Consider the following 17957-nt stretch of genomic DNA (forward strand, 5'->3'; position numbering starts at 1 on the left):
TTCGTGTCACTCTCTGGTGCCTTACGTGGTAAAGCTGTGTAGTTATCCATCTGGCTGGATGCTGGTGCTGAATCCGCTTTCTTAAGAAAATCTCTTTATTGGTCCCGGTGGATTCTGCAGCATCGAGAAAAAAAAAAAAAAGATCGGTCTACCGGGACGAGCCGAACCGGTACGAAACCAGGACAGGTACCGGCATCTTTAGTACCCCCAGCGGCCGGAGAACGGGTGAGATTAGCGCATCTGCCCCAGCACTCATTCCAGCATCAACGGGGAAGGTGTAAATCCAGTTCAGCTTTTACACAAAGACCGCACGACGCCTCCAGTTAGTTGCTAGATGTCCTCGGTCCATTTAAGGAGAACAGAAATAAGAAGGGGGAAAAAAAAGATGCAGGCACACCCCGCAAAGAGAGAGAGAGAGAGAGCGAGGGAGGGAGAGGGAGACGTGCAGCGTGAGGATGTGGATGATCGGACCCGCGACCGACGGGGGGCAGAGGCGTTTTCTCCGCTGCAGGAAAAAAAAAAAGAAGCGTTTCCTCCCATCGGTCCTCCGTGGAGAGAGGAGAGGCGGAGGAGAGGGAGGCAGAGCGAGGAGACGGCTGGAGATGAAACCATGAGACTCGGGAGTAAGTGCGTTTGCGCCTGCGCACAAGTTTGTGCGCTTTAGTTGTTTGCTGGTCCGACTTTGCATGAGAGACAAAAGAAAGAAAAAAAAGAGCGGAAGGAGTGATGGAGCAGGCAGACGTTCAGATTCCAGAGGTTGTCATGATGATTTCAGCTTTTTTGAATCATTTCCTTTCATATTGGTTTGTTTTTTTATATTTTAAAACTATGGAAATTCGGGCGGTTTTGATTATACTTATTACTAATGTTTCAAATTTATAATCTACTGAAAGTGTTGCAGTTTCCAATATACTGTTTCCTCTTCAGCCGTATATGTACCAAACAAGGGTTGATCTAAAAAAAAAATTAGTTTTTTTCTTTCTCACTGTACATTCTGGAGTCATGTTGCTTTGCAGCAAAAAGGTCCCAGGTTTGAATCCTGAAAGGGATTAGCATTTTCTTCTCGTGCATGCATGGGTTCTCTGCGTATACTTCGGCATATTCTCATGGTCCAACATTACTGTCCAGGATGTACCCGACCTGCTCACCAATGTGAAGTATTTTGATCAACGCTGTTGTTTTTAAATGTCTAATTAAAGAAAATTGATGTTCACACTCATACTGTACAGAAAAGTGTCATATTAACAGAAATGTGAATGAGTTTGCATTCTTATTTACTCTCGTAAATGTCTTAGACCAAATCTGAGAGTATCTGGAGACAAAAAACTACTCTTTTAGGTCAATACAATGGACCAACTTAGATTTTAAAACTTTCTTATAATATACTGCATGAAGATCATTAGCCAATGATTCAAATCTGTGAATAACATCCCCACAGCAAATAGTTTTATATTAAACCAAACATGTTTAGAAAATGTGTCTTTTTGAATCAAATGTAAGCAAAAGTTTTGCTTCAAAACGTCTGTATCAACTAAATCCTTTGCAGGATGCTACTGCCCTGATGACAGAACCTTTACATATGTGGTATGAATAACCGTTTCCTCTTTCTTCTTCATAAAAGCAACATTTCTAAATCTAAATTAAAACAGGAACCCAAAAACTGATGTTTAGCTTATTGAACAGAAATGATCATATGAACAGATTGGATAAGTTGTGATGAGCCTAAAAGACATAGAAGTTTATCTAAAAATGTAGATTCCTGCCCACAACCTTCACATAAAACATTTAACAGCAAGTAACCAATATTATAGAGTGGAATAGAAATCCCTTTATTGTCCCATAATGGGGGAAATCCGGGATCAGAGCCATGAAGAAGTCCTCATAGTCAGGCTGTACTCCAAAAGACCCAGTTTATCTTGTGCAGAGCGTGACTGATGTTAAGCTTGCAGCTTTGTTCTTAGCTCCACCTGTAGAGAACCGCTACAAATAATTTAACTCTTGTTTTCAAGCTTCTGATCCTGCGTTGGTCATCCATTTCTAATCTAAGTCTATTCCATATGGTTTGCTGCTTTTAACATCACTCTGTTGAGCAATGAATACAGTCAACTGACAGATATCACCATTCCTCCATCTTTGAGAAGCAATCTGGTTCAAGGCCCTGTCAAATTTCTGAATTCAAACTCAAGGTTTTATTTAGCAGTTGCCCTGCCTGTGCTAATGGGATAATTTACAATAATAGACATTTTTTCAAAACTTTAACAATGCTGCTCAGAGACTTCAATGCTAAGCTGTAGAAAATGGGGCAAAACTAAAGCTACGGAGAGGGCAAGAGAAAATATATTAAAGTCTGAACCATGATGGATTCGGGGACCGTGTGTCCATGCTTTCATCATGTAAGGTCAGCAGGGTGACGAAGCCAGCAACCTTACTGGCCCCGCGCCCCATCTTCCATATTTGCTGTCTTCTTCATGGTTTCTGTCAAACTGTAATGGCAGTCACTGTGGCTTTCTCTCAGCTATGGTGTTCTTATACTGTTCCTACATAAAAGCCAGATTTGTATGGGTCACAACAGGTGGGTGGCTTCTGAAGGGAATTGATTACACTGGATTTATTTAAAAATTTCAGGTTGAAAGGGGCTTAATGGCACACTTTTCCAATTTTGTTTTTGCTAAAACGTTTGAAAACCTTGCATCAGTATTCTTAGATATAACAGCTATACAACTCTTTGTGTTTTTATCACGGAAAAACCACAATAAAATGCATTAAAGTTTCTTGCTGTAATGTAACAAAATGTGAAAATGTTCAAGGGATATAAATACCTTTGGATGGTACTGTAACAGCAGAGTCTCTGACCAGTCTCAAAAAGAGAGTTAGAACTTTTTAATTCATCAAATAAATTCACCAGTATTTCAGTGTCTGTGTAATTATATAGCTTCAAGCTTTTATACCAGCATTAAAAAAGGGATATAAAAAAAATAGACGTCTGCACATGGGTGTACTCCAAATTCAGGGGCGGTTGGCTAAACTAGCAAGAAGGAAACACAGGCTTTTCAGTTAAGTTGTGTGGGCTGCTGCAACTGGTGGAGCTGGCAGTAGCTGGCGTACTGGCTCACCATTGGCATGCTCAATAGCCAGCTTTCACAAAAGCATAGCCCCAGGTAGTTCTCTGTCATCTCAATTTCCTCCCATATACAGCTCAATATGAGACTCCAGTGCAGCACCAGTCTATAGTCAAAATTCAGCATACAAACACATGCATCTGTAGTTTAGATGGTTTTAGAATAGTTAAGAGGACCATCAAATCCATCATCTTCAGATGGAAAGCATCTGAAGGACTAAAATAAGCCACACACTCCATAGAGCTGGGCTTTAAGAAAGAGTGGCCAGAAAAAAATGTCATTACTTAGAGTTACAAATTACATTGACTTGAAGCAAGTTCCTTGCCCATTGACACAACTTAGGGTGCCAACCCCTACACCCATATTCACCACCATGCACCCCCTAAGTGACTGTAATTGGCTGAATGGCTATTGTATGAAGTGCCTTGAGTGGTCAGTATGACTAGAAAAAGTGCTTCATCAATGCAATTTATTTACCATTTAATATCACTGTTCACAAACAAAAAACACCCAACATGAAGGAGCTGAGGAATGGGTAAAAATCCCAGTAGCGAGATCTGGGAAGCTCCTAAAGACTCGTCTGAGGCAACTTTTAGCTGTAATTTCTGCAAAAGGAGGCTCTACAAATTCACATCTTTAGGGGGGGGTTAACGGTTATGCAAGATGGAGACTTGCATAACTGTTCACCCCCCTAAAGATAATGCCCCCCTAAAGAAAATGCCAAAGATGGTGAATATTTTTCTAGACACTGTGGAGATGGTAAAATTATTTAAACAGTCAGTCCCTCTGTACTCTGAACAGAAACAAGGGGTTTGGCACTGAGGTAACAGTAAAAATGAGAAAGTAACACAAACATCACGCTCATAAAATGTTGCCAGACAACCTTCCATGGTTCTTCTGATGAACTTCAAGACAGATTTTAAATATAGAAATTAATTAATGTATTTTGGTTTGAATTCATCTTTAAACAAAAACTTCAAATGATATCCAGCATGCAAAATGTTTGATAACCTATGCAATCAGATGTCTGAAAGCAGTAGTTCTTCAATGCTGAAAAAAAAAAAAATTTCTAAAGATCTGTCAAATTTGACAAAAAGATCAAAAGTGCACCTCTTAAGTCAAGCAGCAACTGTGACTAATCCAGGGTAACTGCAGCAGAAAATACCAGTTATAATGTTATAAACAAGTTGTTTATAACATTATAGTAAGAGATAAAAGCAGATAGCATTAAGGACATTTGTTTTCTTCTCAGATTGGAAACGTAAATCTAAAGGTTTAAGGAGACACTTTTGTTACGAGTTAAACCAACCCCTGACTCTGCAACTCTCTGCATCATTCTACTGTAACAGTGACACATTATCCTTCTCTGTGCCAGCTGGCGGCGCCTGGACGAAGCTCCAGTTAGGCCCAGATGGCAGCACTGGGATTCTCCCAGATTGACAGAGTTTGACCACAGTCTGCGAGTAAACAGGAAGCTGGCCAGCCTGTCACTACCAGTCATCTTTCTCTCTGTGGCTCTGGGGCTTGCTGCTTGTCTTTTCACTTGGACATTTATCAGATTATCAGATTAACATGAATGCCTCTTTCAGGGTTGAGATGTCCTTCAGATGAAACAAAAATGGCTCATTATGGCGTAGATGTGCTTTGTTGTGGTCCAGCAACAGCATTTGCTCATTTCTGTGGGGGTAAAAGGAACGGATATCCTGCCAATGATTAGATTTGGTGTTAAGGGTGGTGAGCTCTTGTAAAATGACAAAATAACTTTTTTTTTTTAAGAAAAAAAGGTTGTTTTGCTTTTTGTTTAGTGGTTTTATGTGGTTTGAGCCTGTTTCATTTTGTTTACTCTATAGATTCATTAATATAGCAATTATAGAGCTGTATGAAAGTATTAATTTCCCTTAAAGTTTTTCATGTTTTCTCAAACTGCAACCATATACTAAAGCAGGGGTCACCAACCTTTTTCTGTTAAACTAAGGGCATACTACGGGCTTTGAACTAGAAGAGTCAGTGTTCAACCAAACTTTATTTATACAAAAAGTTTTTCATGATTTGTTAAAGACATTTTAAGTTTTAAATCTATATAAATGCAAGTGTGAATAAACAAGAGGAATAACAGAATATAGACAGAATATAACAGAATAAAATAAAGTTTTGGATGCAGCTCACTGGCGAACAGGCTCATGGGCACAACATGTTGTCCTCGGGGGCACCATGTTGGTGACCCCTGTACTAAAGTTTATTGTCATCCCAAGAGGTTTGATTACTTAGTTTTCGGTTCCTGGGGATCCTGCAGTTCTTTTTATGTTTTACACCTCTTTATTATTGTTTTTTTATCTGCAGATTCTTCTTTCTGGTATTAATTAGCTTTCTGGTCATTAGGATTTTAGTAGTTTATTCTTGTTTGCTAGATCCTTATTTTCCTGCCTGCCTGTCCACAGTTTTGTTAATTAGTTTATTTTGTAATTTCTAGTCAATCATCATGTATTCCTGTAGTATCTGTTTTCCTCCTGTCTCTGTCAATACATTGCACTCTCTCTCCCTCAGACTAATTACCTGTCCCCTTTCCACTTGTGCTTATTGCTCCACCTGCTGTTCCTTCTGTTCCCTCTTCTATTTAGCCAGCCATTCCAGCCACGCTCAGTGTCAGGTCCTCCGTTATGCAACCCCTGTTCTGGTGGAACCTGCCGTGTTGCTGATCCTTGGCTAACCTGCCAGGCTGGAGGTTTGTTATTTCTTTATTAATAAACCAACTTTATTAATAAATAAACTTCACCTCATCATGCAGATCTTTTTTGAATCAGCACTTTTAATCGTCTTGTTACTGAAAAGTGCTTCATAAATAAACTTGCCTAGCCTTGCCTTCCCCTTGTCTGCGATTTGGTCCATTTCCGGCACTCACCATCATGATATGTATAAAATTAGAGTTTTCCATTATTAAATTATCAGAAAATAATACAGAGCTGTGACGCAGCTCATAGCTAAAACACCAAAGTGCCTGGATATAACATGGCAAAATATTGAAGACTCACCTGAAACCACAGGATCAATATTTAAATGCGTTAGAAAACTTGTGTTAAATAAAATACTGATCATCCTAGCAAAGCAAAAAACAAAACAAAATTTTGTTGTTTGAAATACTAGCAACACCAGTATAAAAGTTTTCCGTCAAATTCTGAGTAGTTGTTTAATTTAATTGCATCATAGCCTGGCCAGTGAATGGCTTCCCTCAAATCAGATTCATTCAACACCTGAAACAAGTTGGAAGATGTAACACAACTAGAAATGTGGGCATACACATCCCATAGATGGTTTGGCAAAAGACTGAGGTGTGACATTTCATTTCCATGACTAAATGCTATTTTCAAGATGCGGTTTTACCTAAAGCGCTGGGCTCGTCTGGTTAGAACCAATGCAACTGTTCAACATGTTGGTGCAACTCTCTGCTTCATTGCAAAATGAAAAGAGAGCAAGATGAAGTGGTCTAGCAGGTAATGCAAACACAGGAGGAATATTCTTCATATGCAAAAAACATGTCCAACGGCAGAACATTCAGCTGACCACATTTACAGTGGAAACATGCATTATTTTATTTTAAAGCATTTAAACAGAATTTTAGTTGTTTAGACGTGCTTAGAAGGCTTTCAGAAGGCTCTTAAAAAGAGACAACGAAAACACGTTACAAACGATTATTCACATTACAGCTTTTGTAACACACAGCCAAGCTGAATTTCTTTATAAGGGCCAGATTTTGCCCACAAATCCTATTTCTGTCCATTTCGATTCAGCCTATTTTGCCCACAGCTCCTATTTTTGGAAGATCAGGTTTAGAGAGCCAAGAATGTGCTGTATGTCACAAGGCTGTACATTTTTGGAGCGTACACCTATTTCAAGCACCAAACTGCGACTCCCTCCACTCGGTTTGCATGTTCAATGGTTACCAGAATATAATATGGCTCAGCTCAGAATTTCTTGATGGTTGTAAGTAGAAATAAATCTTAACTAGCTTTAAAGAGCTGTGTCAGGAGTATTGCATCCTGGAAATCTGTCCGTTTGGGCCGCTCTGGGTTACATCTAGGACTCCAGATTTGCATGCTTTAAAGCAATTTGTTTAGTATTTCTGTAAAATCAACCAAACTCTAGATAAACAGTTTGCCTACCTTGTAAAAACGTTACAATCAGCGTTTCTGTTTGCTTTTCCAGTTTTATTTCAAAACATCATTTAAATTAGATCAAACGTACCCCTCCAATAACAAGCTTTGATGCGTCCATGCCTCTGGTTACATCACATTAAGCGCACGGCATTAAAATTGCTTCATCAATAAAACTGTATTAGATTTATAAAATCCGGGAAAACATGCTTAAAGGTTTAGAACTTGGATATGGGGTAATATCACATTATCTTGTGTGAGGACAAGAGTCATATTAGATTAATTATATTGTGTTATGCAAGATAATGCACAAGAAGATTAATATCAGGATACATCAGAAGACAAACAGGTTCATTCATTTTAATGCAAAACGAAATTCAGTCCCATACAGTCAGACTCAGAAGACCACAGATTTCCAATTAGCAAAACATTTTCTATTTAAGGAAAGCTGCAGGGTGTTCAGCACCCACTTGTGAAAGTTAGGTGCAATTGGATTTGTGTTCACCTGTATAATTGTTTAGGTAAATTATCATTGCGACTCTGTTCGCATTCAGCTTAAGAAAAAAAAAAAAAAAGCATCTTTAACACAGAAACATGCACAGACGCGCACACACACACAGTCTCGTATACACACCATTGATTCCCAGATAAACAATAAGAGTATGAGATGAGACCCTGCAGGTAGCAGGGTGTCATGCAGGGAGCTGGCAGCTTGGTGCAAAGCCAAGAAAAAGAGTTGTGTCATTAAATCACTGAAGCTTTAACAGTTGCTTTGTGTTGAAATCATCCTGAAGTTAATGTTGCCAAGCAACAAATACAGCCTTAGCCACTAAGAGGACCTGCAGCCAAAATTGCTTGGCAGCGAAATTCTGCAAAAACAAAAGAGGAACTGAGGGATGAGAAGAGAAAACGAGAAATAATCAAGGATATACGAAGGTCAGCATCCAGCCATTTAAAGGACAGATTCTGTAGCACCCATGGAAGTTTTCACTGCGTTGTCAAACATGTAGAAAACCTGCCTAGAGCGTGTTCTTTTTTTTGTTGATTTTCCCATCAAGCATTGAAACAATTTGCCAAACAACTACCTTATAGTAAAATCTGCGTGCTGATTCCTTGTGAGGTAGTTCAAAATAGAATGTGCATTGTACTGCAAGTGTGCTGCTTAAACCAAACGTACAGGCTTGAATCAAATTGCCACCTAAAACAAATATTCACATAAAACATTGTGAAAAACTATTTGCCCCCTTGGAAGATCTCTACGTTCTGTTGTTTTCACCTTACATACATTATATCTATGTTGTTGTTTTTTTTTCATTTTTTGGCTTAATTGACATGTACATTGCACATTCTTAAGCATCTGTGTAAATGTACCAGAGTTAGCCAAATGATTTTGCTATCTGAAGTCCCTAGACAGAGAAAATACACAAATATTGACCTGCAATAGTTTTTAATCACTCTGGAATAGTCTTGGTCCACTCTTCCTAGTAAATCTTGGTATTGTCAGAGCATCTCAACCATATTGAGGACTACGACCAGACCACTCCTGGACTATTTAGAGGTTGACCTATTGGTTTGTTTTGGATTAATACAGTTGTCGTTGTTTTGTTTTGTTTTTTTGTGGCGGGGGTAACATTGCCCTGCTACATGTCCAATGTAAGCTCAAACTTATGGTCATGAACTGATGGCTGGAGCTTCTGCTTCCATTTTCTTCTGGTGTCAGGAATTTGGGAGTGTTTGTATTGTTTTTCTCTGTCATGGCGCTGCTGGTTTTCCCTGGAGGGTAGAGCTGAGCAGTTTGCTCCTGCCCACCTGCTGCTGGTCAGCCATCAGCTGGAGCGTATAAGTAGTCTGCTGTTCATTCGATGCCTGAGTAGCACCTCCAGCCCTCTGAGTTAGTCCTGGTTGTTTTTCCCTTGTGCTCCTTGGCTTATGCTAACCCTGATCTCTCCACCTTCTCTTAAGGTTACCTCCCGGGTTCTCCCCTGGATCTCTGTGATGATTCCTGGATCTACCATGACCTTTCAGACAGTTTCCTCCATGACTGGCAACTACAAGCTCTCCATTAACTAAAGGATGATTTCAATACAAAGCAACTGTTGAAGCTTATTGATTCCTTTGTTCGAAGTATATTTCCTTTATATTTCAATAAACCTGTTAAACTTTGACCAGTGTCTCCTGAGAGTTCTCTTACATGTGGGTCAGCAGTGGGACATCTTGAGGAGACCAGAATTGACGGTTTCAGTACTTGAAGCCATTCAGACCCTGAATCTGTAAAGCAGCTTCTTACATCACACTGCCCTAACATGTTTGATTGTCAGTATGATCTTCCTTTAATTGAAATGTTTAATGAGTTTTAAACCAGATGTTACGGAAAACACACATACAAAAATATTCTACTTTTGTCTTATCTGTTCACAGAATATTCTCCCTCAAAAGTTGTGGAATGTCAAATTGTTTTGTTTTTTTTGGCAAATGTGAGACAGACTCTGGTCTCCTGTTTTCTCAGCAGTGGATTTGGCTTTGCAAATCTCCCACGGATGCCAAAATGGTCCTATTCATTCTTATTAATATAAGAAAGAGTAATATCAATGAGAAATTTATATAATTAAGAGTTATTGATATTTGACAATCATCAACACTGACATTAACTGAGGTATCTGAGACCTGTAGCTGTCTTCTAAGGCTCACCATGTTTTGTGTTTTCTCCGTTTTTGCATAAAGGCTTTTAATGCGTTTCATTGTAGTCGTAAAGCCCAATAAATGTCATTGTAAGCCATTCCAGTCCAACAGATGTCAGTGACTTTGTTTCTCATCTGTTCTTGGAGCTCTTTAGGTTTGGAAATGATGTGTTCTTAACCAAGTTAATTCAGAGTTGGAGCGCCCTGTTCAGTCTATTTTGCTGAAACACCAGATAGGACAAAATATCTGTTGCTGTAATCAAATTAAATAAAAACGTATTGGAGCGAATGGAGTAACTAGAATATTATTAGTTAATAAATCACGAGCTAAACATCTGCAAACACATGAAGACCATTCGCTACTGATGTATTGTGTTATTTTAATGTGCATTCATGGATTTGATAGTCTCAGATTAAGACACAGAAACTATCCCTGTTCTTAAATGTCTCAGATTAGAGCTGTCGATAAATGACCACAACAGAATTTCTGAGAACAAATCATTTCTAACTTTAGAAACTAAAACATCCCTTAGGTTATCCTGAACAAACAACAACAACAACAAAAAGAAAAGCACAACCTAAATTACATCACTCAGCAAATAATGGTAGTTATCTGAAGTGTCGTTTTTTTCCAACTAGTTAAGCATGAACTTAAAAACTTGACATTTCAACAAGGGCAAATTTTTAATCTAAAAAGTACTTATGTTGGTGCTCTGTTAACTAACGAATGCATTGTGTTTATGCCTGCGGTAGTATTTCTCCAAATGGAAAATATGAGTTATAACTACATTGTTCCAAAAGTCAAGCCTTTTGTTTCATATCTGCATTTGACAATTGTGTCACATAGACAACAGTCACTACCCAATGGTGCAGGCATCCTGTTTTTTTTTCATTCACGGTGGTAAAATATAAATTTGAACAAAATGTATATGATAAAAAAAACAGCCTAATACCTTAATATCCATGCTAAAGTATGTTCTAAAACTTTGAGAAATGAGCGAAACTAACAATTTTGAAGCCATCATTGTGGCAAACGGCAAACTGCGACGAACACATATTTTCTCATTATCGACCTTTGACACACATAACAGCATATTTCAGGGTTTTCACTTCTCTCAGAAAATTCTTCGCTCTGTAATTTCCTCTCTGCCTCCCTTCAAATCCATGTTTTCATACTTCTTTGTGTCTCATTTGGCACTTTGTGAATGGATGTTGCTAGGTAACTAGAGTGCACTAAAGCACGGCAACATGAGTTTTCTATTTAGGCCGATGAGGAATTTAAGCACTGGGGGATAGTACGGCCGCAAATTCCAGTCATATAAATTTTGTGCTTGTAAATTAGAGTATGTAGTTGTGAATATATTTTTCCTAGGGCTGGGCAAGTTAACGCGTTAATTACGCGTTAATTCATTACACTATTAACGGCGATATTTATTTTATCGCGCATTAACGCATGTTGCTCACATGCTCTCAGTCAGTGTCAGTCAGCAGGCGCGCTGACTGCAGCGCGCTCTCACGGCAGCACTCTCCCCCTCCCCTCTCGTACATGGCTCAGCGGCGCCAGCCAATCAGCACGCAGGCTCAGCCTGGCCCGCCCACTCAGGTCTCACACAAACTTAATACACAAACAGCTGAGAGAGACCGCAGCAGCGAAAAAACATGAACAGAGGAAGTAGCACCGTTTGGCTTTAGTTTAATACCGTAAATGAAATCAAGCTGTATGTTTTGTAAAAAGCCGGTTCATTTCAGTGGAAACACAACAAATTTATCTAAGCACGTGAAAAAACATGGAAACGTCGAGCCCCAGAAACGGAGAGAGGAGACGAAACTTCTCTCATTGCCCTGACAGAACCACAGACGTCTCTGACTGAGGCGTTTCAGTCCTCCAGGGAACATCCAGGTAGATCAGTGGATGGATGGATGGATGGATGTTACTGGAGCCCACACATAACATGTAATTAAGACCTTGAAAGAACCCAGTACATATATTAAAAAGTGTTATTTAAGATAAGATAACATTAGCTAATCCTTTTTCTATCCCACGACGGGGAAATTTATAGGATTAAAGCAACAGGCAGGTGCACACAACACATAAGGATTGAAATATATAAGAGGTGGATTAGCGAAAAAACACTGAACATAACATTATTATTATTATTATTATTATTATTATTATTATTATTATTTAATTATAATAATAAAATAAAAACCACAAAACCCAAAAGGTCAACAGTTTCATGATACATCAAGCTTAGGGACTGGCTAATATACAGCAGGTCAAAAAAGGCCATATTTTGGCTGCAGTGCTTGCTGTTCTCTTATGAAGAAAAGATCAACTAGTGCACTAAATTCAATAGATGGGTTGAAAATATCCAGTATAAAATAAGTGCTACAAATGCTACAACACTTTTGTTCATATGGCAGCAGAACATTAAAATAAAAGTGCTCTTTACACTACTTTTGAATTCATTCTTGGAGTTTGTAAATACAATGCGATTAATCGCGATTAATCGCGATTAATCAGGGCGATTAATCGCGATTAAATATTTTAATCGTTGCCCAGCCCTAATTTTTCCTCATTGTAAAGCAAAATGTCTGAGAATCTTCTCCTTGTGCATTTGTGTGTGTAAAAAAATATTTGTATTAGTTGAAAATAAATACACAAGTTATAATGTTTTTACACAAGATACAATTTTTTTCCCCCATAAAGGTCTGTTTAAAGATACAAAGCAAAAACCTATGCTTAAAATAAAAATTTTGGCCAGAGTTTTCTTTCTCTCAGCTGATTGGCCAATGTCATTTCAACCATAAATTCAACAATCCAATCAGAAAACAGATATGTTTGGCTTTCAAGGTTGTGCGCTACTGACCTACAAGTCCTGGAAGAGTAGTACATGTTAAGTCCCTGCACTAAACAAGGACTAGATTGCTTCCATTCATGTTTTTGTTATGTTTTGTGTGAGGTTGTAAACTCTAGTTGATAGCAAGTATGCTGTATAATTTAGCATCCCAACTTTACATGTAGTATATTGAAATATAGTAATGATTTTTGATCCAGTAAAAACAAAAAGCTTGACAAAGATACAAGAATAACAGACGGCAAGATGCTGATGATGGTATGAAGTTGGATGTTAGAATGGTTTAGTAAGAAATATTTATGCACAGATAAAATAAATAGACAAAATCTATTAAACATCTATTTAATTAAGCACATGGCCAGAATGCACAAATTCATACCTCATAAATAAATAAAAATGTATACTGTATTCTTGAATCTAGATTCAAGCAATGTTAAGAGAGAAAAAGTTAGAAACAAAAAGATAATCATAGGGGCACACAAATTACACTGCACTCAACAACCTGACCCATGTAGTCCATATATAACAACCAGATCCTGCCCTAAAACCCAAACAACATATATAATTATAGTCTACAGCAGTTTTCACCTCTGAATAGAATATAATTTAATATCATCACAATAGGTACAAATTTAAATGCCTCAGTTAAATAAAAACTTTGTCTGAATTTAAAGTTCTTGGAGAAATAATAACTTTAGAGTATGGTCATGAAAAACACTGATTTTATGATACAAAGAAACTTCCCTCATCATGTATAAAATCTACTCAATATCAAGCAACAAACAGAGGCAAGAAAAACATTACAGAGACAGAGAGAAAACATAGCAGAGGAATAGTAGCAGCAGGACAGATACAGAATAAGACAAGTTGGACTACAAACTTTAATATTAACATTTAAAGGCAACTCTAAACAAATAGGGTTTTAATCTTGATTTAAAGGAATTCAGGCTTTTAGCACTTTTATGGTTTTCTGGAGGTTTGTTCCAAATCAGTGGAGCATAGGAACTAAATGCTGCTTCTCCATGTTTGGTTCTGGTTCTGGTTCTGCAGAGCAGGCTGGAGCCAGAAGACCTGAGTGGTCTGGATGGTTGATGCACTGATAACAAGTCTGTGATGTATTTAGGTGCTAAGCCATTCAGGATTTATAGACTAACAGAAGTATTTTAAAGTCTATTCTCTGGGAGCCAGTGTAAGGACTTTAGAACTGGGGTGATGTTCTCTACTTTCTTAGTCTTAGTGAGGACGCGGGCAGCAGCGTTCTGGATCAGCTACAGCTGTCTGATCCACTTTTTAGGCAGACCTGTAAAAACACCGTTGCTGTAATCAGTTCTACTAAAGATAAACGCATGGATTAGCTAGAGCACCAGCTGCTTAGAAACAACTCAGCACCTCATGCCATTGGCAGAGAAAGTCATCCTTGGTTGTCCCCAATTTGCTGCTTATTCCTACTAAAAAAGCCTGGACTCATTTGATCGCCCAGTCAATTCTTATTATAAGATCACGTTGTTGTTTTTTTAATTTAAAGTACTTTACGTAAAAAGCATTTTTCTTAACCATACAAAAATAAACTTAGGTATAGTTAATTTAAAGACAAAATGTCAAAGTATCAGCAGAGACATGAAAAAATTATAAGGGTTTGATTACTTTAATGACGATAAAGAAATGTCCATTGAAGAATGAAAATGTCCTTAAAAGTCTCCTTCTTAACCAAATATGATTTTTTTTTATGTTTTTAGAGATGTCTGTCTCATTTCCTGTCAGAAACAGACTTCTGGGTTTAATAAAATAATGTTAAATCTTCCAGGGTTATGTATCCTTTAAGTCTTTCCTGTAGATCTCATTAAACATACAGTAACATATGGTGTAGTTAAGAATCTGTACTCATTACATCTATTTCTCTATTTGTACCACAAGGATTAATCAATATATTACATCAGAAATATATTAAATGCATATTCCAGTTGTTTAAAAATACTGCAACTTTGATTGTTATTTTTTTATGTTGAATGGCTGAATTAAAAGCAACATATATAACCTCATGAACTGTCTGACACAATCATTGGAAGATAATGAAATCTTAAGCAAGGCGCTTGGCTAGATCTGCCACTTAAACACGATGCAGATTATTTTTTACCAAGCTGCTGATGAGCAGTTTCTCTCTTAAAAGAAATCATGTTTATAATTACTATTCATGCAATGGTGAGCAAATGACAGATGATGACATAAAACACAAAGCTTTATAAGATTTCTACAAACTTTCACAATGCGTAATGATTAACGATGTCCCCCTGGACATAAGGCTCAAATGAGTGAAAATAATCTACATTAAGAAACCTTGCCGTGACAAATTATGCTTTTATTCTTCATTCTCAGAAAGCCCTTCTCAAGGGAAACCGGATTTCCCCATTTCCTGTCTTAATGGTGTTAACTGAGCCCCCACCACAAAATCATCTGTCTATTGGGGTCTGAAACAGAGAAGCACACCTGGTTGACTTTGTGATTTGGCCAGCTGCTCACTCTGGGGACGCACTCCCAATGGATTTGAGGTAATGTGTCTAAAACTGAGTTAAAAAGTCAAAAGTTGGGCATTTTCCTTGCAATGTGTCATTACCAAACTTCTTCTCCAGTTTCTTGATTTAAAAAAAAATAATCTGTTGCTAATAAAGCCAGATGTATGTCTTGAGTGACTTTTGTCTCTCTTCTGTCAGCACATATCTGATATCTGATTTATAGTGAATGCATGTATTTGATTGGGATTTTAAGAGATTCACCAATGCGAAGTAGTTCATAGTTTTCAAAGTTCAAAGTTTTAACAACATCTCCCTTTACAACAATGACCATAAGGGAAATTTAACCACTTGCTTCAAAATGCACCTGCCATATTTTTCGGACTATAAGCCACACTTTAAATGCTTAAATTTTCTAAAAAGAAATAAAATTCATGGTGCGCCTTATAATCTTATATAAGCGCCTTATATATTATTACCGTTGTGCTTACTGACCGATTTTATGTGGTACAATGCACTCAAAAATCGTACAAAATGTGTAAGCAGGACTTTTGTTAGCAACGAAGCCGCTCTGAAAGTGGATATTAGGAGCATTACGGTACACTGTGTCACTACCTGATGGGACCCCTGAGCTGTCTACAAGACTGCCTGACTGCAATGTCTAAACTAGAAGTGCATTCATGTAAGGCAGCCCACGCTGTAAATTAGTTGTGTTTATTTTGGCCTTATTTTAGAAACAGGGCAGTGTGGTCCAATTACTCTGTCCTCCCAGACACAGATAGCTCTTCCTCTCAGGTAGAGTTTGTACGCGGAGGGGCGGAGTGATATTACACATTTGGGAAGAATATTTAATGCACCTTATAATCCTGTGAGCCTTATGGTCCAAAAAATACGGTAATTAGTAATCTCAGCAATAATACAGCTGTCCTCTAAAGGCCTCAGAGGTTTGTTATAGAGCACCAGTGAACAAACAGCCATGATGAAGAGCATCATGAAGACTGAGGAGCACCACAGACAGGTAAAGGGTACATTTGTGTAGTCGTTTAAAGCAGCGTTAGGTGATAAAACAGTATCCCAGGCTGTGTACTGCAGAGCCCATAGACCATGAGACCGTTATTCAGAGAAGCATCAGAAATACAGTAACCATAGAGAAGCTGTAGACATCCACATCTCAGGTGAGCCGTGCTACAAATCTAGTCTTTAGGGGAAAGTGGAAACCTATTGTTGAAAGGAAGCAACTAGAAGTCGGATTTAAGAATATTCATAATGTAGATTTGAATTAGACTCAAAGGAGAAATGAGTAATATTGAATGCTAGTGTTTCAAACTGGAACAGGGAGAGAGATCTGACTAAGACATTTTCGAAGGAGAGGACCGATTATTTATAGGGAATGCTACTTCCATCCTTGACAGATGAGAATGATTTTGGTTAATTTTGCTGTACATTTCATATTTATTGCTCCTGTAAATCGAATCGGTGACCTGTGGCAACACTTGGACATTGATGGTCAAAGTGGTTCTCTATCCAGTCTGACTGAACTTGACAATAGATGAACTTTGGTTAAAAATGTCAGTTTTCAATGTTTAAAGTTGGTAGAGACATGGCCCAAATGGCATGTGGGTGGAAAAAATGGATTTTGACTCAAAAAGAGTAACCATGTATCGATTTTTCTTCCACCTCATAATTACAGAATGTGCTACTTTTTGCTGATGAATTGCAAAAGATGCTGATAAGAAGCATTTAATTTGCAGATGTACTGTGGTAAAATGTCAAAAAGTTCAAAGTGCATGAAAACTTTTGCCATACACTGAATAAGGCAGTCTTGGTCAATTATATCTCATTCCACTAGTTTTTTACTGTTCATCTGTGTGTAATGTTTGATTTGATACATTTGTCATGTATAAATCAAAATCGCATAAGTGCCCAGGCAACAAAGGTTTTAGCATGGAGGAATTTCTGGTTTTCTTTCTCCTCCTCGCACTTTATCTCACACATTCTGCCTCTCACGCTCTCTCCCTCTCTCTCTGTGCCTCCTCTCTCCTTCTGACTTGCGTCAGCACTTCTGCCTGCTGATGAATATATGAATGAAATTATTACAGAAAACTACACACAAAGTAAAACGCTCACACATAGGGTTTTTTTTCTCTAGCAAATTCCCCACATGAGCTCATAAACAAATAGACATTTGAGTTTTAGCAATGAAAGCGACCATAAGCTCTTAAATCAACTGATTTGTTTTTATGGGGAGGGGCCATATCTTTGTGCCTTTAACTTTTCTTTTATCTCAAGAAAAAAATTCACCCTTGTGTGTTTACAAGAGAAACCATGTTTTTGGATGCAAAACATATAATTGGTCCATAGATCTGAGCCCATGATGGCTGAAGGACAGACACCTGGAGGGATGGTTAGCAGATAGAAATAAAAGCTCCATGAGAAAAAAAAGTGCACCAAGCTGGGGAAAGAATTTCTGGGTGAGACGTGGATTCCTTAAAGTTATCCCTCCCTTCTTTGTCGGTTTTATCCTATCTGCCGCTCTAATTTCATTCCTTCTTCTTTTTTTTTTGTCTCCGTTCTTCCTTCATTTTGCTGTTTCTATGGCAACCATTTGTGCAATCACAGAAGAAGAAATGATACCTGAGGGGAGCAG

At 38.0% G+C, this 17957-nt stretch overlaps 1 protein-coding gene and 1 long non-coding RNA gene across 13 annotated transcripts in view; one reads left to right on the forward strand and one right to left on the reverse strand.

Moving 5' to 3' along the window:
• Nucleotides 1-17957, reverse strand: part of lrrc7 (leucine rich repeat containing 7) — a 130376-nt gene that overhangs the window by 104694 nt on the left and 7725 nt on the right. For 11 of the 12 annotated variants that reach the window (XM_021324325.2, XM_021324319.2, XM_036140866.1 and 8 more), the window contains exon 1: nucleotides 26-596. The exons of the other annotated variant lie outside the window; for it this stretch is intronic. In XM_021324325.2, coding sequence (XP_021180000.2) covers nucleotides 26-50 — 25 coding nt within the window. In that variant the 5' untranslated portion in view covers nucleotides 51-596. Of the gene's footprint in view, nucleotides 1-25; nucleotides 597-17957 lie in introns of those variants that run through there. 12 annotated transcript variants of the gene reach the window in all.
• Nucleotides 537-9897, forward strand: LOC118564117. Its single transcript, XR_004931651.1, has 3 exons — nucleotides 537-623; nucleotides 5738-5841; nucleotides 9230-9897. It is a non-coding gene; the product is annotated as an uncharacterized LOC118564117 (long non-coding RNA).

Source organism: Fundulus heteroclitus, chromosome 9 (assembly GCF_011125445.2).
Source record: "Fundulus heteroclitus isolate FHET01 chromosome 9, MU-UCD_Fhet_4.1, whole genome shotgun sequence".
NCBI lineage: Eukaryota > Metazoa > Chordata > Actinopteri > Cyprinodontiformes > Fundulidae > Fundulus > Fundulus heteroclitus.